This window comes from Spea bombifrons, chromosome 1, assembly GCF_027358695.1.
Source record: "Spea bombifrons isolate aSpeBom1 chromosome 1, aSpeBom1.2.pri, whole genome shotgun sequence".
Lineage (NCBI taxonomy): Eukaryota > Metazoa > Chordata > Amphibia > Anura > Pelobatidae > Spea > Spea bombifrons.
The window spans coordinates 28,978,750-29,006,568 of NC_071087.1; the positions used below are offsets into that span (position 1 = coordinate 28,978,750).

The window sequence follows — 27,819 nt, forward strand, 5'->3', positions numbered from 1 at the left end:
TCTTCTGTTTTATCAGAAGAAACATATTTTCAACAACAACAACAACAACAACACAGTGCTTATGTACTTATGTACTGATAAGAATTCAGGAATATCATTCATGTTTTCAAATAAAATCATTCATTTTAATCTGTGGAATTTACCTGGCTGGAAGATAGAAAGGCTGCCATCTGTGTGCCCAAAGACAACCTTTCCTTTTTTCTTTGGATGCCATCTAAATAGACAAATGTCTGACAGAAAACTATGTGCCTCCTTGTGAACGGCTACGCCGCTATCCGGGCCAGAAATTGTCCATATATAAAGAGGGCCTCTGTGTGAAACAAACGCAACCGCGTCACCTGAGTTCCAGCACCAGCTAAGAGAAGCAGGGATTCCTGACAGATGAGAGAAAATGAAAAACAATGGTCATGTAAACTCCATTATCTAGTAAATAACACTAGTTACAGTTATTCAAGGCTCTCCATTAACTAATATAGATTCTACCGAATCCCATGCTTTAAAGTTAACGTTATGGCCAATATTTTTCACAATTACTATTAAAGACCGTTTACTATAGAAACTACCTGAAACTTCTAGACTTACACCATTTTACTGTTTTATGTTAGCAACAGTGGTGGTGGACATGGTTGTGCCACTGGCTAGAACTAGCCACAAACCTAGCCACAAACCTAGCCTACAATTGCACATTCAGTGTTGGTACGCAGCTGCTCTGTTTAATGCTTATGTTCGTTTCTGATAGACCGGTTTCATTCACTGCACTAGAGACAAGAGGGAGTTGTTGGTGTAAGATGTAAGTAGGCAGGAATAGACATTGGAGCAAATATGACTGGGGGTTTCTAGTTCTTGAGACCTGGAGTCCTAAACTCTAACCTAGACTATTGTGAAAGGAGTAAGCCTTGTTTAACTTCTTGTGGGTTACTTCCAGTGCCATTACTAAGCTCAGCCTGCTTAACCAAGACCCAACTGAGATCAAACTTGGTAGGCAAATTGTGGAAAGGCATGTAATTTAAAATGTATTGGCTCATCTTAGAATAAAATATATTTTCCCGATGATTGCATGGCATTTCTTCACTTACATGATCCGAATTATAGTTATTAGAAAGCTCACACAATGGTGCTCTGTAACTTACCTTTTGTATTGTCAAGTCTGGCAACCACTTTCTGTTCAGCCACATTCCAAATAATAACTAAATTATCGGCACTCGCACTTGCAAACATGTCAGGGTTGTGAGGGCACCATGAAATGGCTGTGATTGTCTTTTTATGTTCTGACATGATTGCACGGAGCTTGAACTCATTGTAAAGATGATCCAACTAGGAAATAAAAAATATACATATATATGTACTTATAATAAAAACAATGCCCAAAAAGGTATAGAAAACATGTACTCCGTTCCTAAGGTCAAAAGTGCAATAGTGACTTTATGGTGTTTATATAGTAAAAAAAGAAGAACTGTCACATAAACATTTTATGATATCCCAATCAAGAATACCCAATACCCACAGTGTACTCTTATACATCTCTCATATTGAAGAAGAGCAGTTCAGTATATTCAAAACTCTATGTAAACTTTTACTTGAAAACACAGTGAGTACAGGTATCTTTTTGGATCTCTTCAATAGAAACAATACAGTGTAAGCCCTGTGGCAAATTGCATTAAAACTATTGCATAGTATGTAATTGTTCAAATATAATTGTAACATAAATAGTTGAGAATTTCTTGAATATACTATGATAAGAATGCTCTACTCTATAAACCCAAACACTGATTAAATTCTCACATCTGGGAAAACATCACAAAAAAAAAAAAATTTTATGTTTATATTTTATCAATGAATGAATAGAATGTGCTCTTATAGCCTACCCTCCTAAATAACGTGCAGCCCTCCATGCATGCAATTTATATTATTAAGTTTAACTAGGGCCAGATTAAGAGCATTATGGGCCTGGTGCTGAGGGTTTTGGTGGCTTTTTTTTATAGAAATAAGTAAAATAGACAGAATCTGGATAAAGATGACATCAGTGCTAGGCAAATAATATAGGATAGAATCTTATGTGATGGGATTGGGAGTAATCAGTACACTGATCATTTTAAAAAAATATGCAGATTGAAATTAACTAAACAAATAACACAAAACCTTTACTTTTCCTCTCACTGATTTCTGGGCTTAGAAAGTTTTGTCCTCTGAAGTGACTACAAATTCAAGAGTGCATTTTATCTCTGGATAAGTAAAAATTAAATAGTTCAATTTATTCCTATAGTAAGTAAAGTGCCGGGAAACAGATGACCAAACACATACACAAGGACAGGCTCTGCCACACCGACACCCAAACACACACCAGGAGAGGCTCTGCCACACTGACAGCCAAACACACACAGGACAGGCTCTGCCACACCGACACCCAAACAGACACACACCAGGACAGGCTCTGCCACACTGACACCCGCATCTGGACGGGCTAAGCTAACAATTTTTCTTTCCACACTGCTTATGTCTTTTGGGTTTTTGCCCCTTGTGTATCGCCCCCAGCCTGCCCCTCCCTTTAGTATTGATTTATGTGATAGCCCCAGCTGCGTCCCTTATGTATTCATGCCGCCAGGCCCCATGTGTATTTGTGCACTCCAGCGAGTCCCCCATTGTATAATTTATCCCACCAAACAGCCCCCCTTTAGTGTTGATTTATGTGATGCCCCATCCAGCACTGCCTTGTGAATTAATGCTCCCACACCCTTGCGTATTGCCCCCAGCCAGCCCTACATTGTGTATTTATGCCACCCAGCCAGTCCCCCCTTTAGTATCAAATCAGCCCTGGCACCCAGATTGCATCCACAGAACCTGCCTAGAACCCAGATTGGAAGCATAGGACTTGCCATCTTTGCCCTAAAACAGCCTGCATGTGGCATCTCTGCCCCCAAAACAGCCTGCCTGTGGCACCTCTGCCCCCAAAACAGCCTGCCTGTGGAATCTTTTCCCCCAAACAGCATCCCTGTGACATGCCTCCCCAACTTACACATCCATGCTATCACACACATATTCATGCACTCATTCAAATATTCATTCACTCTTTCATATACTCATTCACAGATATTCCTTTATTCACTTATTCAAATATTCATTCACTCTTTCACAGATACTCATAAATTCCCTCATTCAGATACTCATTTACATATAGTCATTCACAAATATAAATTTACTCCTTCGCAGATACTCATTCATTCCCTCACTCAGATACTCATTAACTCACTCATTCATTCACTCAATCTTACATACTCATTCATACAGCTTCCCCACCCCCTTACCTGAACCACAGATGTCTCTGTGCCGCTCGTAGACTTCCGCAGGGACCTGCTGCTTCCTTCTGTCTTGCTCACACTCTGTGCAAACAACCTCTGCTTTACCGCCCAGGGGAAGCAGATGCGCAGTAGGGTCACGTGTCGTACGTGACGTGACTCCGCTGGGTTCCCGCGTCCCCTTGGCAGTACAAGAGACATTGCTCGACAGTGTGCAAGCAACGCACAGGTAAGTAGTGGGCTCCTGTGGAAGTGATCGCTCCCTAGAGTGGCAGATCCACAATTGCACAATCCATGTGTTAACATTAGCTACCAGAATATACTGTATGTTAAAGAAATACCGGATAATGAGTCTATGTGAAACTGATACAGTGTTTCAACCTTCAGAGAGATGTCTCTTTTTTTAGATTTTTAACTATTTACTTTACATTCACATTTCACAAAAGCAGATTGCAATAGTGATATCATGAAATAAATCTTCGGACCTGACAGAAGGTCAAAGCACATATGAGGCATCTTTAAATTTGTACCAGAAACCTTCATTTTGTTGCACTGCCAATTTAAATCCTGACAGCCATGTGGCTTTCAACACTTGCACTAGGGCTGCCATCAGAAATAAAATAACCGCGTGTTTCTGTTATTTACCCTGGTCAGTCATTTATCATCTCCTCCCTCGAGCTCCCTAATGTTCCATACCTGTGTCGCCAACCTAATTAAATACCCCTTATGCAGCTACAAAATACACAGTGTGGGGTGAGGGACACTGCCAATGAAGGATTGTGAAGAGCCATGCATGTGTACTCCTTGTAACCTCCTAAACATATCACGGAAGATAACATAAAATATAGCACATGAGAGCTGAATACAAGTTAACCACATTAAGCTCAATCAAAATGGTTGAGGTTGAATAAACATCACCCTTAAAATAATATATATGCACAATTCCAGGTTAGTTTTCATCCCTATGGTACCACAGAATCCAAAACGTACCTGATATACATAAATAGCAAGGGTGGCACAGTATGCGAACCTGTCTCCGCTAGCAGCACAAACATCTTTGTTCCATGGTTGGCATCCAGCTGCCAAGAGGCCAACCTGCTTGACTTGAGACATTTTCATCTGCAACAAAATAATTAAAATATAAAATAACCAGCCCATCATTTGATTTATTTAACTGAGTCTGACTGATGCTTTACTCATTGTAATCGTACAAACAAAATTATGAATAGTAAGAGTAAGGGGATGTTGAATAAATTGCCTTAATTTTTGTGACTGCATAAGATAAAGTTACTAGACCACATATATATGGAAAACCATTTTTACTCCCATGTAATTAGATATATTTCCAACCCTCCTCCACACTTACATTGTATTCTTATTTGAAGACTAAGAGAGTGGGTGCACTTATGTACAAAATAAAAACATGTGTACAAGGTTTCCTAGCAACAATGTAACACTTAAGCATGTTAATGAAGTTAGGCATGCACATTTTATCCAATATCCATGTCTTCTATAAAGCCATGTCCAACACTGTAAATATCATCAGCCTGATAAAACATGTTATAGAAAACCTTTACAAGTAGCACTCCACAGAGCCAGGCACATAATACTAAACAATTGCTCCATGTTTTCCTGCACACACACACACAGCTAACCTAACTGTAGCGTCAAAGCACACTTTTTATTAAATACAGCTCTGTGATACTTTCACATTCTGTCCTTGGTGTTCAGTAAGGTAGATTATTGTGTCTAAAGCTTTTGCGACACTTTTGTAGTATCCAGGCTACTGTGTACATTTAATCACCGAGGCAGAAACAAAATATGCCCTCCCTACCAAAATGTGATAATAAAACATTACATTTATTTATACAGTATAGCACCACCAGATTCCATTCTGCTCTTACAATAAATTAGTGAAAATAAATTACAATTTAAAATGATATAACACAAGTTAACACATACTGGTGCCCTCTTCTTGCATGCTTACAATCTGTTCGGTGGTTGAAGGGGGCGGAGCAAGGATAGTATAGAGAGGTCTGTTGATCTTGCAAGTGGCTTGATTAGGATTCTGGTTCAGAGTGTTAGAAGGAAAGGCTGTATGCTTCTCATAAAAAACATCTAATAGAACAGGGTGGGGAATTCCAGAGAAGTGGTACAGCACATGTGAAATCCTGAACACGCACGTGGGAAGAGGTAGTAATGGTAGAAGAGACATACTAGCTATAACAAATGGTTAGGGGTGTATTTGCACACAAGAGTAGATATATAGAGGTGTTACAGAGTTCTTAAGATCTATAAGTCAGTATCCAGAGTATTAATTTGTTCTGGATGGTATGGGCAGCAAATGGGGTGATTGGCACAGTGTAGCAGCAGATAACCTCCTGGTGAACTTCCACCAAAATGGCGGAGCTTCCAAACGGGGGAGAGGACATCACCAGAAACTCCACCATTTTGGCGGAAGTTCACACAAGGTTATCTTAATTTAAAATGGTGAAGCTTCCAGTGATGTTCTCTCCCAATCCTCCAATCTTGACAGAAATTCGCTGGGAGATTACGTCCGCAGAGATGGAAGAGAAAAGATGAAGAACAAGAAGATGTGAGACATGGAAGTGGAGCTGCAAGACACAGAAGTGGTCATCAGAGACATTTAGAGAGTGTGAGAGTGAAATATCCTGCATTTGTTGCTTTTTGCCTAGTTTTTGCCCATTTCATTAGGGGGGGTTTGACCTTATTTTTGGAGATTAGTACGAATTAATGAAATTGGCTAATTTTGTTAATATAAATATATAGACAACAGTGGTCAGTGGACCGAGGCAAATAGTTTGTTTCAGCAGTTGACAATCATTGATACCATAACAACCAACTCTATCTGGTCTGTCAACTACCTGCTTGGACACAGGCATTTTGCTAATTTGCCCAAACTCTTGGCTTTTAACCCCACTCACCTTTTGTACATATTTAGCTGATAACTTTTTTTTAATAAAGGTTAGATTTTATGTATTACTGTTTTTGAAGAGACAACTTTGTGTGTATTTACAATTTGGCAAACAACTTGTAGCTTGGGCTCAAGCAGATGGACAATGTGTGTAATTTCTTAAATTCCATTCTTTCAAGTGTTATTACACAGGTAAGTCTGGCCCTAATGTGAAAGTTGTTGAGCTGTAGCGATATTTTTCCAAGACCATGTTGGGTCACATAGGAGACTAACAGAGGCAACAGTTACTTTATTTTAAAGAAATCGCTCCGCAACATTATTACGTTTCACTAGTTATAATTATAAATGTCTCTCATTTTAATAACCAATGATCAACAATGGAAAATTCATTGTATTATATAAGTTTCATGTGATTCACCGCCCTAACCTATTTTCAAGTGCATTAGTGTACAAAATATTTACTTAATTTGTGTTGAAGAAAACCCAATTCTTGGTCTAAGTACAGTTTGGAATATTAAAATAATTGAAGTTTCCTCTCTGCTGAGATATACATTTCTTGTAAATTGTTTGAGTTTAACTACTTTCTTCATACAACAAAATAATAGATTTCTTAAATTCAAATCATTATATAAAAGGTTATTAACAGTAATAAGTCCACAATCATGTTTTGCATCAAAATCTATATTACAGAGCATGAAATGTAATTTGAATCAAGAAAAACAACCCGACCGTTATATATATTTTTTGTCAACATTTTGCATTAAAAATATCCTGTTGATTCCTGCAAGATAGTAAATTTGACTGATCCTACACTCACATACTACAAAGGTGAGACCATTCATCTGATCACACTGAACAAAACGGTAGCAAAGGTGCTAAAAACATCATCTGAAATACATTAATAATACATTTTACCTTTCAGCAACATTATTCATCTGTTCACCTTTACCTTACAACCCAATGTTTCTATTGTCACCAGTACTTTTTCTGTTCTTCTTTTTTAATCACTAGCTCATACCTAGCAGGAATACAAATAACTATGATAACGTATCTGAGAGAATAGTTGGTAGTAACAATGTTTGCAATCCAACAGCAGCTAATATCAAAGAATACCTCCGTTTCCATGGAGATATGAGAAACCATAAAAGCATCTTCCTTTGTAGGCTGTTTCATCAGCAGCAAATGAAGCCTGCCTCTGTTTCTATTTATAGAACATCATTCTAAAACTAAACATCTCTAATGAAAAATACCCCGGCAGACAAAAAAAAGGAGGTTATAAACCAAAATCAAAGAATAAGCTAGGAAACATGCTATTACTTAACATCTCGATGTTGTGTTCCATACCTTTATATATGTATCATATTTTGTGAACCACTTAAGGATTTCCATTTCTATTCCAGATGTATCCTGCTTCAAGAAGACTGCTGTACGCGGCACTCTCTACAGAAAGAGCCCGGCTCAGTAGACAGATAGACCTTGTCTGCTCAGAAAATAATGCAGACTTCCTAAAGGACGCTGGAGAAAGCCTGAGACTGGTGGAGTCACACAGCATATACATATACACAGCGCTGCAATAACCTGGCAACTGCACTGCTTAACCCATTCAGTGCCGAGGAGCTAAAGGACAACATGATTAACAATTCTGATTCTGTCCTCTGTTACTTAAAAATCTTATATATCTACTATCAGTGCAAATGTACAGATTCTATTGTCTCAGTATATATAGCCATCTGGATAGCTTTCATGAAATACAATTATATGTTCTACTATTTTTAATGTATGGCTAGCATGGACTTCTTGACATATACTCAAAAATGATGTCTCATAGTTAAAAAGGACTTCTACTCTTGCCTGTTAATGAGAACTCAGTAGCTCTAGGAAGCTGTAGTTAGTAATGTTTGCACGGGCAACTGAAAACACACTTAGTTGTGTCTTTGCAGAAATAAATGGTGACTTGTACTGAGAAACCAGCTCAGAGTCCAAGAGTTGCACCCAGACTGCACACATATGACCTGCTATCACTCAGATTGGATCCCCAAGACCTGCTTAGCACCTAGATTGGATGCATAGGACTTGCCATCTTTGTTCCTGAACAGCATGTCTATGACATCTTTGCTCCAAACAGTCTCCCTGTGCTATCTTTGTTCCAAACAGCCTGTCTGTGCCATCTTTGCCCCAAACAGCCTGTCTGTGCCATCTTTGCCCCCACTTACACATCCATGCTATTACACACATGCTCATTCATTCACTCATTCACACATATTCATTCACAAATACAAATTCATTCATTCACACATATTCTTTCGCAAATACTCATTCATTCACTCATTCATACATGCTCATTCATACAACCTCCCCCACCCCTTTACCACAACTACAGATTTGTCTGCGGTGATTGGAGACTTCCACACAGGCCTGCTGCTCACACACTGTGCAAACAACTTTTCTTTTACCACCCAGAGGAAGCAGGAACGTAGCAGGGTCACGTGACATAACGTGACTCCACTGGGTTCCAGGATCCACTGGGCGGTACAAGAGAGGAATGACTGGGCCAGGGGCAGCTGCCCCCTTTTCACCATGTTAAAGGCACCCCTGCTTCTTGCGAATGATTCAAAGGTCATCAACAGGGTAGACATTTCTGGTGGAATAAGCCAAATGGTGAATTATTTAAGCAAATTGGAAGAATGGTTGAGGGTGCAGTAGCTGTAGTTTAATGTTGATACAAGTAAAACATGCACTTCAGACTTAAAAATCTAAAGCATGCAATGTAGCCATGAAGTAACTGTAATGGGGGTCTGCACTGCAAAAGCACAAACCCACATTGATTTTAAAGCTCCTTAGGCACGTCAAGAGAAATCAGAAACTTTCCCAAACTGGTCCATGATCCCTACTGCCTAGAAAAGCTGAGACAGTGGGGAAGCTATGTAGGGCATTGGGACTGTCCTGTTAAACCAGGACAATTGGGAGGTATGGCAAGGTATTTGGTGGATTGGGTGGAATATAAAAAGTCAACTTTGCAGGTTGTGCCAACAGGAAAATAGACAACAGAGTTTTAATTTACAGATCCAAACTAATCAGTCTTCTGTTTGCAAATGAGGTCCTAAAGCACTTATAAAACAGGACTAAACAATGGATTTCCTAAATTCCCAGAAATTGTGTTTTTATCTCACTAAGTCATTAATTGTACAGCTATCCGACAGTCTAAGCTGACACAATGATAGTTTAAGGTGATCATACATATTCATAATTACAGACATGCCAGGTAGTTGACCAGTCAGACACACTGATGTTTATATATGTACTATTCTACAGACCTTTTTATCTTAAATGGCTAAAGGGATTCAAGGTTGAGCTATGGTTAGTGGTGTATGGTACAGCATTTTACCCTTGTAAACACACACATACTAACACAATACACACATTCTAATGGCATGCACTCACACATAAATATACAAACTTGCCCTCATTACTCTTCTAGGGGCTCACAAATTCTAGGCTTACCACTGGCACCATTTGCTGACACCCACACCCATGCTTAACACCACACACTCACACACTCAACTTTTCACCACTGATATATACATATACATATACACATTCTCACACTCCCTCACCTTCTCCTCCTCCCCTTTCACTCCTCTCATCTTCTTCTCTTTCCCTCTCCATCTCCTATCTACAGTGCAGCTTGTACAGCTCACCCTCTTACCTCACAAAGAACCGTTATCTTTGGTGCAGCTCTCCCTCTGTATGTGAGCTGCGGATACAACTGTAGGGTCACATAACATATTTGATGTGACCCAGCTGTATGTTTGTCTCAGATTTGAGGTTACTAAAATCTTAGCCATCACTAAAGAGAATTTATCATAGTTCTGGCTGCTGTTTAATCCCTGGAGTTAGGATACATTGCTCTACAGGTTGCTTGGATACATTTCCCGATGGTACAGTTAAATGCTATAATTATTTGTTTGGTCGATTGGCAAGCACAAATTCACAAACTTCTCTTTAATGTAATGTCTGCTGTTAAACACTTTGTAATGGTTTATTTGATAAGGATGCCAAGCAAGATAATCCAGCTCAAAAACAATAACATAACGGCTCACTGGAAGTATCTGAAACATTCTCTTTAAGGTATACTCTAGGAATTTCACAGGAGGATTGAAAATCTCAAGTCCAATGTGCATATCCTGTAAGAAGGGCTGAGCTGGACATTTCTTAAAATATACCATAATATATAGATAACCCCCAAGCACACACGGGAAGTTGTGCAGAATGCCCCAAATGTTGTGTTATTAGAAAACCACTTGCCAGTTGTCATGCAGAATGAGATTATCCGGAAGAAAAACTGATGATATTTGGCATAAAACACTTTCATTCAAACTGCATCTACCTTTGTAAGTGTCAGAAAAATGTAACAAAACTTTAAATAATTTTTTTTTCTAAACTAAAATATGAAATAAGATATCCAAAAATATCGCTGTAACGTTAATTACAGGAAAAAATACAAGTACAAGGCTGTTGCTCAGATTGAAATCAGTATGAAGTGGTCAAGGTCTATTAGAAAGAAGCTCATCCAGCTAGTAATCTGCTTTCACATATTTGACTCAAATCCTCTTTCAAATTAATCCATTAGACTTCTATTTGTGTGTGGACATATTTCAGTGTTGGGCTGAGCTCACACCCCAGAGATTTTATAACTTCTTCACTGTCAGGAACCATTAACCAAGACTATTAAATCAATGCAAAGTTAACGATACACTGTAATCATTATTTCTTTATTTCAAATCAAGAAGGTAAGTTCATCGGATGGTCAAAAAGTATAAGGAACAATAGGCCATATTTACAAACAGTAATACTGCAGTCTATTGCAATCAGGAAGAGCACTCCACTTCTTGATTGTATTACAATTGCTGCAAAATTGTTCTATAAATATGGTCCACTCTGTGCCACGGATGGATGAAGGAAAGGTGGCACCATGGAGCAAACACCATTATAGGGCCCCCCTCCAGAATACAGTATACAAAGTAAAAATTTGGGGTACAATACGCACAATTTACTCCTTGTTCAAAATGGCTAACGATTGTGCACAATCGATAATAAGCTTCAACAGACCACACCTGGAAATGAAAGGTGCATCCAGGTTAGTAGCTGTCAATTACATTCTGCAATAAATGTCTTCTCCCCTTCCCATCAGTGAAAGTTAGAGAGGGTTCATCGAGACAATTCCATTTGCATACTTTTTTGCTGAATTGGTGCTTAGGAGGTGTATGTCTTGAATATCAGCAGGAAATCTATATCTAATGAAATTTATATAACCTTTAATCTATAAAGGCGCTGACATCTGGGAATCCTGGTTCCTTTAACTTGACTTTTCTTTGTATTTTATTACTACTGTAAAAGTAACAATTCAAGAGTTTGCTATAAACAATGTTGCTTTTGCTATATTAGTATCAATATTAACTTTTCTAGGTTTGTGAACAAATGTAAAGTATGAAAAACTAAATATCATGCTTTTATGTATGGTAGAACAGTTTCATTTTAGCGGCAAAAAACAATCATTATTTTAAAGCCCAGGTCCTAGTAAGGGATGAAGTTTTTCAAAATCTAACAAATAACACAGCAGAGATCAACATGATAATAATAATAAAAAAATTGTGATGCATTATATTTTTTCTCAGTTCTTTCCCACGCACTGTAATTATTTTAAATATAGTCACGGAGTAAGGCTCTGTATATTACACTTTACGCTTATAATTTCAATAATATCAATAATAATAACAACATCTAACTGAAAATACATAAAGTATGCATGTAGAAAATAAAACTATAAAGTGGATCCTGCTTTAACGTGATGCTGTATTTCAGAAGATTTCCTTAAAGATTCTACTTACTGTTCTACTAGTCAGTGTTCTGATTGAAATTTTTGTATATTTAGTATATTTGATACAGTATAGTCATTCCATTACCTCACTACATCATCCATGTGACAAAGACATGCAAGCTTGCTAAACAGAGTAACATTCCATGTTAGGTGGCTTTAAAGCGATATAAAGAAATACGCTACAGAGCATTTGTATAGACGTACAATTTCTTGACATAGCTGTGCCTTTACATATGAATCAAAGTCAGGCATACTACACTACTTCAAGTACACATCCAAAGAATTAAACACTTGGTTTATTACTTGACATGTAGATACAGAAGCATTTCTATGGTGATTACACATGTGGGCAAGGAGATAGTTTCGAGTTGAGGAGAAATCCTATTATACTTTAATTTATAGCGCTCATTAAGTTCCAGAGATTCAGCTTAGCCTATAAAGAGTTACTTGTACATTTGTTTTGAATGAATACATACAAAGATCTAACTTAGGACAGGATTTACGGATATCACAGTTTGACGTAAAAACAGATCAATCAAAATGGTTCAAAACAAAGTTGACATGACTGAGATTACTCAATGACCAGGGCATGTATATTGTATTTGTTATTTAAATCATGTTTTTTTGTTTCAGAAAGATTACATATTAAAACAGTTATTTGGTGAAAAATTAGATAACTCACTGGAATAGAAAGGTCATGGCTTCTTGTACAATTAAGCATAATCACATGCTAGGGAATCTCATGTAGCTAGTGACATTAATAGTAAAAGAAGCACAGAATGGTGAACCATTGCCAAAAGTCCCATACTGTGACTTAAGTGTACATTGCTAATTTGTACACATAACATAAGAATTAGAACTTGGCACATTTCCCCACCTGCTATTTCCTTGGCTTGCGGGAAATGTGTTCAGTTGAACGCATCACCTGCTTACCATTGTGCTTGCGTTGTATACAAGCTGCAAGCCAGCTCCAGCACTGAGTCGCATGAAGGTTCCATGGGATCTAATGAGACCCCATTGCCATACCTGGGAACTCTCCAGGTTTCGTCCCAGAAACTACAGGTGAATCGTCCAGGTCATGGGAGCAGCATTGCCACATGCCCCACTCCCTGCCCACTTCCCCTACAACAATAGCTTTTTCGTGCATGCGATGCTAGCCCTGCACACCACATCAGTTGGACCGGCCACAGATGTCAGCATCCCGCATCCCACAAGGGGAACCAGAAAGTTCCCAAGTATGCCAACTGTGTGCATGTGCTGAAAGCTCTACCTCTGACTTCAATAGAGGTGCATTCATGCAAGCGATTGGCTGTTTCCAGAAGCCAAAACAGACAGTCAGAGGTGCAGCTCTTTTTACCAGGTTTTTTCCCCGCAAGTAAATAATTGATAAAGTACTTACAATGAATTTGTATATGCGTTCCACTTTGGTGGAGAGGTATGGGGTATTGCAGTATCCATTTAAAGTGCTGCTTTCTCTAGTTTTCTTTTTTTTTCCAAATCGGAAGCATTAAAATGAGTGCAGAATTTCCAACCAAAATATTGTTAAGTGTATACATTTGTTCCTGTTATGATTCTGGCTGTAAGAGAAATCCTTTGTTCGGAAAGCAAATCTTGGCTAAAACATGCATAGTGAGTAGCAGATCCTAACTGTAAAGCAACATAAACCTTTGTGGAAAGAAATACGTTGTAAGATAACTTAAGTTACATTTAACTAAAAAAAAACCCAAACAAATCTTACCATCTAAAGTCCAATTTAACCATTTGGTATATGATACATTTTTCCTATTGCACATGTACCATGATTACAACAAGCTCTGCTTCTAGTCATTACCCAGAGCTGGGCTCATGAAGTTTCAAATTCACAGTAAGTAGGGGAATGAAATGTTGTATGTCCTACCTGCTTGAGGAATGGAGGAGATGGAGGAGTCTGCAGGCTGTGAGGCTCTCTTTTGCTTGTAGTCTGAACAGGCTGGATAGCAGACAGGTGCTGAAGGCTTCTCAGAAAGCTGCAGGCAGAGTCAGCATCTCACAATACACACAACCCCAATGCAGAAGCGTTCAGCCTGGCAGCATCTGAAGAGACACACAGCTGGCCAGTGTCAGCATCGAACAGCAGAAAACTGGGTGACATACAGGAATGACATCTCCAATATAAACACACAAACTCCCACCCTTATAAACACACCAGCATCAAGCAGGGGTCCTACTACCACATAAATGTCAACGATGACAATGTATTCACACACACAGCCCAAACACAGCTATAATCAGATGACCACTTAACACCATGGAAACGAAACCAAACCAACGACACCGTCCCAGGCACTATCACAACCACAGAGCCGATAATGGCACTACACACAGACACACACCAGAGGAGCAGACGTGCGAATATGATTTAACACGAGGTAATGGTACCATACTGGCATTAATGAACACAAGCACTGACCTCCCTTTCACCAGGTTACCACAGTAACTGTACAAGCACAGCCCACACTGGGTGACATCCGCAGCCTGACAGGCACACACAGCTATCTGCAAATCAGCAGCGCTCAGTGCTAGACCCAATCGGCTGTAAAATCTTTGACAGGCGGGACGCTGATTGGAGGAGCAGACTGCCTGTCACACAAAGCTTGTTGGGAGATTGAAACATCCTTATTATATCACCCATTCCTTCTGGCAGAGGTCGTTGCTCGTCTCCCAGAGCCTTTATACTCCAGGAATACAAACAAAAAATATATAAACATACCACATACGATATGTTTGAATTTTTAACACCATTCAGATTCTTTTTTTTTTTTTGCTGCATTTATGCAACCAAAATTATAATAACAATACACTGTATGTAGAATGAGGTTAACAAATACAACAGTACAGTATAAAAGGGACATGTATTATTTATTGTTTTATATAGTGCCACCATAGTCCATAGCACTGTATAATGGGGCATTTTGATTAATTTTTCCTGTGGCAAAAGGTAATGAGTGACTACTCATTAATAGAAACTGTGTTCATTTTTGATTTGCTATGCTTTTTTCAGTTGAATTATTTTTATTTTTCCAAGTACCAAAGAATAAAAAAACTTTGAAAGAACAAATTTATGAATTAAAAGCAATCCTGGTGCAATGTGGAACAATCCGAAGGAACATTCTATAGGGCTGCAAAAGTGATTTCATTAGTTTTATCACTTTGCTCAAGAATTGTTAATCAGAATTCCCTTATCATAAATGAATTCTAAAATTTCAGATCTATGTGGTTTCTCAGTAGCTTTGGCATTTTTCCAAAACAGAAATCCATAATGTTAATGTCTTAGTAATGATGATGTTCTTAAGTTGCGTACTGAAAGTACTGTGCCAGTAGTGGCAGGAAATCATAATTTTATTAGGGCCAAGCGGCAGTGGGGCTGTCTGAACGGTAATTACTAGACTTGGGCACCAGGGGGCTCTTCGTGTTCGTCTTCATGCTCGTCTTCGGCAAAAAAAAAAACTTCGTATTCCGCGAATATTCGCCTGGTCCTGTCTTCTCTTTGGGCGAATATTCGCGGACATTCTTCGTGCTCGGGTTTTCTTCGTTTTCCCCGGTTAAGGGGTTAAAACGGGGTTAAAGCCGCTCTGGCGCCAGGAGTTTAAATGTCCGTATGAGCAACTCTATTGGTCGTCAGCAGGGGGCTCGTCTGCCATTGGTTGATGGCAGACGAGCCCCCTGCTGGTGACCAATAGGGGCGCTCGTACAGACTGTTATACTCCTGGTGCCGTAATTGTTCGGCAGATCCCGCTGGTCTCCCTGTTCTATCATTTATTAACTGATCGAACAGGGAGAACAGTGGGATCTGCCGGGTAAGTCGCAGCATTGGGATTTTAAAAGTCTGTACGAGCGACTCTGTTGGTCGCTCGTACAGACTTTTAGGCTCCTGGTGCTGTAACTAACCCGGCACATCCCACTGGTCTCCCTGTTCTATCAGTTAAATGTCCGTACGAGCGACCAATAAAGTCGCTCGTACGGACATTTAACTGATAGAACAGGGAGACCAGTGGGATGTGCCGGGTAAGTTACAGCATTGGGGTTTTAAAAGTCTGCACGAGCGACTCTGTTGGTCGCTCGTGCAGACTTTTGAAACCCCAATGCTGCAACTTACCCGGCACATCCCACTGGTCTCCCTCCCTGTTCAATTAATTAAATGTCCGTACGAGCGAACAATAAAGTCACTCGTATGGACATTTAACTAATTGAACAGGGAGGGAGATCAGTGGCATCGGCAGGGTAAGTTGCAGCTTTGGGGTTTTAAAACCCCAATGCTGCAACTTGCCCTGCCGATGCCACTGGTCTTTAACTAATTGAACAGGGAGGGAGACCGATGCCACTGGTCTCCCTCCCTGTTCAATTAGTTAGTCTGTGCCGGGTTAAATGTCCGTACGAGCGACCGAACTGGTTTCTTGAACATGACAATGAGTCACCAGATCTCAATCCAATAGAGCACCTTTGGGATGCGGTGGAACAGGAGATTCGCATTATGGATGTGCAGCCAACAAATCAGCATCAACTGCATCATGCCATCATGTCCATTTAGACCAAAATCTCTGAGGAATGTTTCCAACACCTTGTAGAAAGTATGCCACGAAGAATTAAGGCAGTTCTGAAAGCAAAAGGGGTCCAACCCAGAACTAGCAAGGTGTACCTAATAAAGTGGCCAGTGAATGTATACTGTTTGTATGCATGTATCTTTGAAACATCATTATTTGGTAGATTAAGTTTGATGTGATTACATAGGCATGTATAGTCCACCTGTGTGTATTAAGTATATATATATATATATATATATAAGTGGCACTTAAACTTGCAAAGTGCCTCCATACTAAATCTAGCACTTTTGCCCTTTGAGTATTACAAAGTATTACAAATCTTTCGATATCATTATAGAAGCTACAGGAGATTGCCAGTACCCATTTCACATGATGTATTTGTGTACTTGGAGCTTTATTTCATTTTTACATTTTTTGGAAGAAGGTACCATAAAATCGTAGCTGGTGAAATCCAATGCATAACATGCGCAGGTATAGTCATTATGTTTTGTGTTGTCAGCTACTCAGTCCAAGTCCCATTTCTTTAAATAGACCATTTGCAATGCTTTTTTTGCAGTAACTTCGTTTGCTGCCTTTGGTAGCCAAGTCAGCTTCGGAAGGGTTGACCTGAGCTGTGGTCAGGTTGATAGCCAAGTTATTTTCCATAACATAATTACCGTAATTGTTTAGTGTCAGCAAACTCAGTTGAGTTGACCAGAGCAAATCAACTCAATTCTCAGCTCAACATAATACACAATTTGTGCGTAGGGGACCAATATATTTGGTCCCCACTTCATATGTATACACTTTTGGATCTCAAATGCAATATCTGGGAACAAATCACTGCACATGGGGGAAGTCTGTAGTAGTAATATGGGGGGATAAATGCAATTATATTTGTATATATGGCATTTTTGTTAAAAAAAAACTACTATTAAAATTATAGACTAATCATATCTTTGTCAGCAGGGGATCAAATATTTTTTTCCTTCATTGTACTAGCCACAGTTCAGGATGGTCATGGGTAAGGTGTTTAGTAGGAGGTTAGCGGCAGCAGCAGCTCGGGTAGTCTGGCCGCATAACTATATCAGACTCACTTGTTCCTTGCAAGCTCATCTCGCAGTATAGGAGGTCTTTCTGGACTCCTACAAGAGACAGACTTACTGGCAAGCCTCTGAGGTCTCTAATGCGCATTTGCCACAGATTATAGGCTGCCGGGGGGCTTCTATGGAGGAGCACCAGCGTGACCTGACCTTCCAGTGCCCCACCATAGAAGCCCCGGCGGAAGTGCCGGCAGCGGAGGTTGTCTACACGCATCACGCAGACGTTCACCAGCTGCGGCGATGCGCGTAGACAACCTCCCCTGTCGGCATTTCCACCAGTGCTTCTCCGTCGTAGAAGCCCCGGTGGAAGTGCCGGCAGCGGAGGTTCTCTGCGTGCGTGGCGCAGATGTCCACCGGCTGGCCCCGCTAGATACCAGGGAGTCTGGGGTGTATTGGTAAGCCTGGGTGGGGTTGCATATCAGGGGGCAGAAAGCATTTCTAGGGGCATAAAGCATATCTGGGGGCAGGGTGGCATATCTGGGGCAGAGTGGCATTTCTAGAGGGCATAAAGCATATCTGGGACAGAGTGGCACTTCTAGGGGGCATAAGGCATATCTGGGGGGCAGAGTGGCATATCAGGGGAGCAAAGGGGAATATCTATAAGAAAGGTGCTTTATGAATTAAGGGGAGACCTTAAAATGGCTATTGATTTTCCAAATTTCTGTTAATATATATAACCTATGCTGACTAATTGCATAATAGATACCAAAAATGTTAAAATACATGTATTCCCGTTCATTAGATACGGGATTAGAATGGATTACCATTCCACTAACGTGTATTTTTTCTTTAAAATAGCACCAAACTTTTAGGGTACGGCCTATAATCGGGTACGGCCTATATTAGAGCCAATACAGTATATTCGTGCTGTGCAGTGCAGGAGGTAGGATTTATCAGGTCCAAAAATGCAGATAAAAATGTTCTGTTTGTATTTTTAAATATATTTTCAGCATTAACATCACATCCACCCCAGAGAAATCCATAGCTAGAACATGCTATAAAGCATTTGCTATGACTCCTCTGTGAGAAGTGCAGTAGAATTTACCTGCCAGCGCAAATCTTCACGGCAAACGGCACATGCGATGCTAGTATTGCGGTTAGAATTTTTTGATTTCGAGATATTAGAGGCTATTACATATTAAATGTATTTCAGTGAGTATGTTGCTAATGACCAGTGTATGAGTAATGTGTAAGGATTATCAGTGGGTGTAAATCATACGAGCCAATTAAGAGATATAAAAATAATTACTGGTCAAGCAACTTTATACAGTAATAAATGATTCCGTGTGGGAAGAAGTAAGCAGCTGATGTGAATAAAGTTATTGGCATAAGGAACTTCTGTCTCGAATCCAGTTAATTATATGTGTAAATGGGCATTTTGAATGTTGCTATTTGGCAAATTATAATCATTTTTCAATATTTAAATTTAGACACATCAGGTTAGTGTTGAAGTACATCATTATTCAAAGTATTATTTGAGCTGTGCGTTTCCATTAAAAAAATTAAAAGTTAAAATGTAAAAATATAAACTATAAATATTTAAAGAAGTAACATCCTTTAACCCCTAGAGTTCCAACTTCCAACTATGTATGTCCTACGTAGCTGTCAAAGTGGGCGTCCACAGCCACTTACGTAGGACATACAGTATATAATGGCGCTTTCATTTTGATGATAAACTGACTGCAATAAGCCTGTTTGGATCCATCAACCACCAATGAGAAATAGAAAATCGTATTGCTTCAGAAAACGTGAAAATGTTTTGGCAACCACTCACAATACACAAAGCATTCAAACCGAAAGGAGCAGTGGAAACATTTTGCTGCCTAATTTGGTCACAGCACTGCTGGCAACTGATAGTACACATCCATTCTCACACACACACAAGTACACATTCATGCTCACATACAATACAGTTTCAGTGTCTTATAAAATGGTCTCATCTCATTATACATCCCTGATTAATGATTGTCACACATGGGAGCTCACAGGGCTTGTCCCTGAGTCCTATTATATCATTTAAGCAAGAAAAAGACTCCAATACGACAGAAACACAGTTTACTATGTGGTGTTATTTATGAATGTTTCATTTATGCATGTGTTAGAGCATGATTTATACACTCCTACAACATAGTAAGCAGCCTAATATAGTTATGAATTAAATGGATAATATAAGTAAAGGAGAACAACATAAATGAAGAACTCTGGTTTTTTATTGTTTTTTAAAATTTGTTTTTAGCTGTGCGTTTTTTTTTATTTTTGGTTTAATGCAAACATATCTGCTGTTTCTATACATGTCACCAATCTAGGCTGATTGTAAAATGTGATACACTCATACCCAGCAAACATTCTGTTCTTCTAGAAAGGAAGGATACTAAAGAGGGGGATTTGGTGGGTATGTTATACTGTAACTTAGTGTTGACTCCCTTCTGTGAGTTTATGTGTCCTACATAGAAAAGGGTGGAATGGGGGCAAGTGGACAAAGGACTCCAGCTGGCCCTCTCACTTTTTTTTCCAGAGAAGAAGCTCTAGCCATTATTAATATAATTTCTAACAGTGCAGTGCAAAGGTCATGTATGATGAGGAGAAACTGTCGCTGACATCAGGGAAGCCTTAGGTGAACTGTGAATACAGGTAACCTCATAAAGTCTTAAACTGTGCATACTGGAGCTGTTGAGGGTTATGATGAACCGTTAAAATTTGTCAAACTGGAAAAAGTGAGACATCACCGTTGCTTTAGTACTGTTGTTAATTATCAAACTGGTATCTTGCTATTTAATTACTATGGCTAAAGGGCACAGCTACTGCAGTGGCTAATTAGATGACAAGTTTTAACAAATCTGTTTTACAATCATTGCAGTTAAAGGCCATATGAAGCTTTTACCTAGAGAAAATGTCAATTAATGTAACATTTTCTTTAGAATTAGGTAGTGTATTGCCAATATCGCTGTTGCATTTTCTTTGTAAAGCCACCAGATGGCACCATATACAAAATTCAGATAATTTCACAATTATTTTTTTTCTACGGATCATACTCTTTGTTAGGTATTGTTCTTAGATTATTACACAATAATATTTTTTTCAGCACCACCCTACATATTTTATAACCAACATTATCACATTCTGCGAGAAACCTCTGCTGAGCCAATGCTGCTTTAATGTCTTGCACCCCCATAAATAATTCAAATCAGGATGTTATAAAATGTACTAATTAAGTGTGCATCATGGATTTTCTAACGAGTTTCATAAACAGAAAATCCTAACGGACCGCAATGTTTTACTGTGCATCCATCCAGTTACTGTGGCAACCTCTTTGTTAGTTGTCAGTTCAAATTTCTAAATGTGCACATCATGCAATGCAATTCCAACACATTATGTTGGCATGCACTGCTGTTCACACTGCTACAACACATTACTAGACATGGCACAGCATAGACATTAATTGAAGGTCCACAGCGTTCTCTGTAGCATCATTCAAAAGGCATTGTTGTGGGGCTTTGTCAGGGGCTCGGGTGCTGGGTTAGGTAGGAGTCTATGTGCAGGATCGGTCTTGGGACTGTTCTCAAGATTGACGGTTGTTGCTGTGCCAAGTTGCAGACAGCTGCCTTAGGCTTTCTTTTTGGCACCATGTGTAGACATCAGCTTTGGTGCATCTGCAAGTGCAGACTGCAGGTGGGGTCTGTAGCAAGTGCAGACTGCAGGTGGGGTCTGTAGCAAGTGCAGACTGCAGGTGACCTGTTAAAACCCTTTATATGTATAAGTGCCATTTCACAGCTGCTGTCCTCCAAAGTTTTGCATCATTCTGGCAATGTCATTTATACTTTTTCATCCTGTGAAAAAGCGTAGTGACTATACAGAGGGGAGAGGCTCATATTCCCTATTGTGTTGCCTTATTGAACACAACTTCAGAGGGTTGAGTGGTAATTCTGTGAGCTATGGTACCTGGAAGGAAAGGTTAGGATGATTTACCTTCATCGTTCTTTTCTATCTCTCTTGTCTGTGCCCTCCGTGTTTCTTCTGCCTGCTGCTTATTCATAGTCTGAGGGTTTTAGGGGCAGGAGGCTGTGCGGCAGGTTAGGGTTGTTGGGGGGGGGTGCTAATTTATAGTGTATATGCAGAGGGGGTGGGTAGGAGTGCTGAAGGCTGGTAATTTACAATTTACACAGCACACATCACTATTTGGCAGCCAAACTGGGGTGCAGGAGGCTGCTCACTCATACATGTATGGAGGCGGGTTGAAGCGGGTTTATACACATGTGGGTTGCAGCAAAACAAAATCAACCCAGGTGTTACATAGCTGCAATCTAGTCGCTCCTCTTCCCTGTCTTCTCAAGGAAGGGGGAGACCCCCTTCCCCCTCGCTACCACTGCAACCACTGTAGAGAATATGGAGACACTCCCTCCACCGCACAACCGCTCTAGCAGTGCCGATGTCCAATCCAGGACAGCCACAGCCTCCACGGAGACGAGGGAGACCTCCCTCCACTCCAGGACCGCCTCAGCGCAGCCTCCACTCAGAAGAAGAGCGCCTACATTGCAGGTAGAGGACTGCATTGGGAGACGGGTCCCGCGGGAGCCGCCAAAAAACTTGCGGGCGCGGGCGGTCTTGCTGGGGCTGCGGGCGGGAGCGGGCGGTCAGGCACTGTACCTGTGGGTCCCGGTAATCCCGCGCAGTCCTGCAAGGCTGTCTTCTCGCTGCTCCATAACAGTGTCTCCTATCTTGCTCCGCCCAGGAACAAGGCGGAGTCACGTGATGTGACGTCACTTCCTGTGACTCCACCTTGTTCCTGGGCGGAGCAAGAGAAGAGACGCTGTGAGGGAACAATTTGCGGGACTGCGCGGGAAATCAGGTAAGGAGGCGGGCGTGATTGGCCACAAATGTGGCGGGAGCGGGCGGGATTGGCCACAAATGTGGTGGGAGTGGGCGGGAGTGGAACACCCACATTGCGGGAGCGGGCGGGAGAGGGATTAAAAACAGCGGGATCGGGAGGGAGCGGGATTAAAAAAGCAGTCCCGCGCAGGGCTCTAATTGCAGGTACCGTATGTAACACCAGGAACACATTTTGCTTCCCTTATTCTCATATTAACATGATATCCATAACCCAGTAATACTATTCCAAACACCATTTATAGCACATTCTCTATTTTAATGTAAATAATTATTCCACAACCTTATTTTAATTATAATGACTTACTAAAACCACTCTCAATGAACCACTGTCTATGACCGACCTCTAAATGTTTATGCCATCTGTCCATGTACCCTTCCTTGACTGCATCTGGTACTATTCCTTCAAACATTCAGATTTTGTTCACTTTACATTTTATTCCATCCTCGCCAGGCAAAACAGCTATGTGAGTCATCAGCAGCAAATCAAACCCACCTATACTCTCCTGTCTTTTTCATTCTTTGTTTCATCCATCTTAAGTAGCTTTCCTTGCGCACCCCCCACACAATTTTGCTTTCACCAGTTATTTAGTTGGTCCTATATATTTTACATCAATTTAATATTCCCTCACCTTTTAAAGTCTTAGATTTTGTTGCTCTAGTCCATGCTTATATATGGACCTCTCACTGCACTATAGTGAATAAAAATAAAGATGCATTCTTCTCAAAGCACACAGTTTTGTAATGCACCCTCACAAAGAGTGTTTTTACTGTGACATCTAATGAAGCGCAAGACTTTTTGTGCATCATTAGATGCAGCATTGTCTGTTAAGATGTGCAGTGGACAACTAGGAAGTACATGAAGGGCATCCCTGCTGGAGGAAGGATATATCTTGCTTCCTTCGTTAGACCAATAGGTTCCATGAAAACATGCTATGCCAGCCGAGGGCCAGGGACTGGTCCTTGGGTAAAGCCAACAGAAAGTAGAAGATGAGAAGATGTCTTGCCACAGAAAGTAGAAAGAGACAAAGAAAGAACAATTAGATAGGTACAAGATAATCCAGGAGAGAAAGTTGTATTTCGTATAACTATAGAAGAAAGAGTGAAAGGTGACGACAGACAGTATCAAATGCAGCATAGAGATCCAGGAGTATCAGTAAGGAGAAGAGACCTTTGACTTTGGCAGAGAGTAAGTCACTGGATACTTTAGTTAGAGTTGTTTTGGTGGAATTAAGTTGTCTGAAACCAGACTGTGGAGGCTATCTCATTGGGAAGTGAGAGAGATGTGTGGTGTAGGTGTGGAGGAACAGAGAAGGCATGATGAAGATGGGAAAAAGAGAGAATATCAGAGTGGAAAAGTAGAGTTGTGTAGCAGGAGAGAGGGCAGAGTTGTAAGAGCATAGCATAAATAACGTATTCATAAATCAGTTAACCATATCAGCGCTGATTTACTAAACAAGCACTGCTCCCTGCCCTAGAGAAGTAAGATAAGGGCCAGGAGACTAAGGAGACACCAGGTCAAACCCAGAGAGTTCCCAGGTATGCATTCTTTTCAACAGAGGAATTGAATGCAAAGGAAGACATGTGAAGGAGTTTGACACAGATTCAGCTTGCTTCACATATAACTCCACCATCTCTGTACATGCCCAATGTCTGCTTCTTTTCTCTCTAAATATTGGCAGGTTGCAGCAGACATTATTTGCATGCAAAACAATGCAAATTATATGAATTCAGCGCATACCCAGTGAATACCATTTGTAAACACATATCTAAGGAAAAAATATTGGAATTCCATTATACTGTATGGCCTTAAGCAACAACACAAAAACCTAGATAAAGCATTTAAAAAAGCACCCACTGAAGTAAACTGGCAAAGTCTCTCGTTGCACCAATTTTATTTTTGACATGGTAGAGGCTAGCCTAGACTAGGCGCTCAGTCACTTTCTGAAAAGAAAAAAAAAAACAGCTTTCTACAGTAATGGTTAAAATTAGAAATTACATCTTAAGAGGCATGCATCAATGTAAATTGCATTTTTTTTTTTTTTTTTTTTTTTTATTAGACCACATCACATACAATATATATAAAAAAGGAACATCATATATCAGCCGAAAGTACATATAATAAATATAGCGGCATATAAATACAAATATTCATAATTCCCATTCAGTTTACACGGAATGGAGCAGCAAGTATTTCCAGCATTTTTATATAAATAAGTTATTGATGCGTCTAAGATTGCAATATAAAACATATACAACACGATTAGACCGGGAATACAACAAATCTTCCCAGTCTATAGCCCGCAACAGAGAAAACAAAAGAGAAAAAAAAAGACAAACCATCCACACCATCCATTCACACTGTCAAGCCAAGTTAATGTAGTCAGTAAATTTATATATTGTATTAAATCGATTGCTATCAAGGAAGAATATCAGGGTACCGAATCAGCCATGGTCTCCAAATGTTATAAAATTTCTGTGGAAACTGATGAGAATTGCATTTTTTTTAAAAGACAAATGCCATATCAAAAAAATTTGAGGCAAAATGCTAGTTGTGGCATTTGATTAGTACAAATTTTATTTTTACAAATATGGCCCTACATGCAAGAAATCTTAATATATTGCGGACAGGACATTAGAATAAACTGTATCATTTGCTCATCACACATGAAGGAAATATAGAACAAGACATTTTAATGAAACTCTAAGCAGACCCGGAGGACAGCAGCGGTTCCTTTTAAGAGTATCTCGAAATCTTTTCTAGATCTGTCCAATATGGCAGTAATGAGTTGAGCACCAGGGAATTCATAGTTTTATTCTTCTGAAATAGTACATTTTTTATCCTTGAGTCACATAATTATATGTTTCATTGTACGTTCAGCACATTTAATTAAGGGTGGTGTATGTAGTGACTTTGTACAAATTCGTTTTAAATAATTGACACTTACATTATGCTAAGGTTCTTTTATGTCTATTATATTGCTCAGAAAAAATAGATTCAGACTAAAGTAAACTCATTCGCATTGGTGTTGTTTTTTGTGATTAAACTAGCAATAACACATATACAGATAAATGTGTAGCACTTGGGAGCTCATTTTCTTGGTATGCTTGTTTCACCAAGATCATGCTCGGTGGTTAACAAATACCTATTTACAGCCACGCAGCTATTTACAGCCACTTAGCCATAACTGGATGTTCTGAATGTATAAAAACCAATATAACAGTTACTTCTCAACTTCTTTAAACTGTGGAAACATAACATACCCTAACAGAAATACTAGCACCCCTGATGGATGCTTTTGTTAAGGCGCTAGTGAAAAAGAGGCACCACAAATATGATTTATTATTATTATTTATTGTTTATATAGCGCTATCATATTCCTTAGTGCTGCACAATGGGTAGACAGGACATAACAAGTAGAATATAACATAATAGTTTGACTTACAGAAACAACAGGTGAGAAGGGCCTTACTCAAACTAACTTACAATCTATGATCAGCTATCTTCTGGAAGACACTTAGTCTTCTGGTCTAAGACATCACGGAATAGCTAAGTTAGTGAATCGCCGTATGGGAATGGTACACTTGTCTCTCTTTTGCCTGACATAATAGCTTTGTATTCAATGGAAAATTATTGTTTCTGGTTTTGCTTAGACATTGTGTTTATGTTTCGAGAGAACTTTATATTTCACAATAGCTTTCTTTAGGAGTTGCTTTCTCTTGGGAGGATGTTGAGTTCAGCTGACTCACTGATAATTGAGTCCCACGTTTCCTTTTATTAAATCTATCAATATATTAAATAATTATTTTGCAGGAAATTAGTGTAGTTAGTTGTGATTATTGTCAGATTAATTATTTTTCCAGATTGCTTTCAATTGTTGTAAAATATGCTTAGGATGTTCTTAAAAAATGTTAGTTCTTAGGTAACCAATCACAACATATCTTTAGGTTGATTAAACGTTTCAGTACAAAGAGGATTTCTGAAAGTTGCTGTCTGAAAGTTTGCTGAACAATAGTGACTATTTATAATACTGCATTAAGTCACACTGCATGTGTTAAATTCAGCAGAGTAGCTCCTTCTTTGGGCAATGACCGAGTGATGCTAACCAGCAGTATCTTGGCAATGCAGTGGATGAGTAAACAGTTACGGACTATAATAACGTGATTGTGGAATCTGCCAGGAATAGCTCTCTAATAAAGGTGGGTCTTTGACAAACGGATAGCACATGCGCCAACTTATGACTATGGTGCTCTAATGGACCAGAAACTACAAATGTGAAAGTAGCAGATGTAAGCAACTCTCAAATGTCCAGCCGTAGAATTGGCCTCAAGAGCTACCTCAAGTTGCCTTGGTGCACCACTATAAGACCATATTTTACCTGGTATACTCATGCCTCTACAGGGACCATAGGTAATTACATGGCTGCTTCTAATGGTCACTGTAGATCATTACAATTGAAAGGACCAATAAAACACATTATTTTTATTCTCTAAAGAAGAGTACTAGTTATGGTAGACTGAGAATTAAATCATTAGTTAATTATAGGTTACTGTCTATAGATCAGAAAAAGTTTTAGTCTAGATTCTACGTAGGCCATATGTGGAAAATAAAAAATAAAAAATCAGATCTGGACTGGATGCACTAAAACTAGGCCAAATTATGATTTTTCAGTAACTGAAAATAACCTGCATATTTAGAATATAAAGAAAAAAAATCTTATGTTTTATTACTTTTTTTTTTCTTTGGAACCATACAGAGCTCTTCTGCTTTTTAATATATATTATATTATATATATTTATTTTGAGATCTATGTAGATATGCCAACCTGGCTTCTACTTACATAAATTTGTCCCGCCATTTGTTTTGTGTTAGAGTATCCCTCTAAGACTTGTTTTCCCATTTTAAATAATGACAGATTTTACATTTTGTTATATTAGGATATAAATATTTTCATGAATAATTTCAAGAAGCTTTGCATGGTCGTGATAATTTTAACTTTTTCCGTCTGTATGAGTCATTGCAACTTTAATTAAGAATGGATTTTATGCTGCTAGGAAACTTTTATATAAAGCTAAGAATAGATTTTTCTTTTAAATGAATTTTATGCAGGAGTACTTCTTAAATAATTAAAAAAATCATATATGTTATATTTATTTTTCTTGTGTT

The 27,819-nt window shown here is 39.2% G+C and overlaps 1 protein-coding gene across 2 annotated transcripts in view; it reads right to left on the reverse strand.

Annotated features, from left to right (window-relative positions):
• WDR17 (WD repeat domain 17) overlaps positions 1–7,758 on the reverse strand; it is a 31,515-nt gene extending 23,757 nt beyond the window's left edge. For both annotated transcript variants that reach the window (XM_053459625.1, XM_053459619.1), the window contains exons 1-4: positions 7,573–7,758; positions 4,284–4,412; positions 1,131–1,314; positions 144–374 (exon numbers count right to left, since the gene is read on the reverse strand). In XM_053459625.1, the coding sequence (XP_053315600.1) occupies positions 144–374; positions 1,131–1,314; positions 4,284–4,412; positions 7,573–7,617 (589 nt within the window). In that variant the 5' untranslated portion in view covers positions 7,618–7,758. The remainder of the gene's footprint in view (positions 1–143; positions 375–1,130; positions 1,315–4,283; positions 4,413–7,572) is intronic.
• Between the last annotated feature and the right edge of the window lie 20,061 nt (positions 7,759–27,819).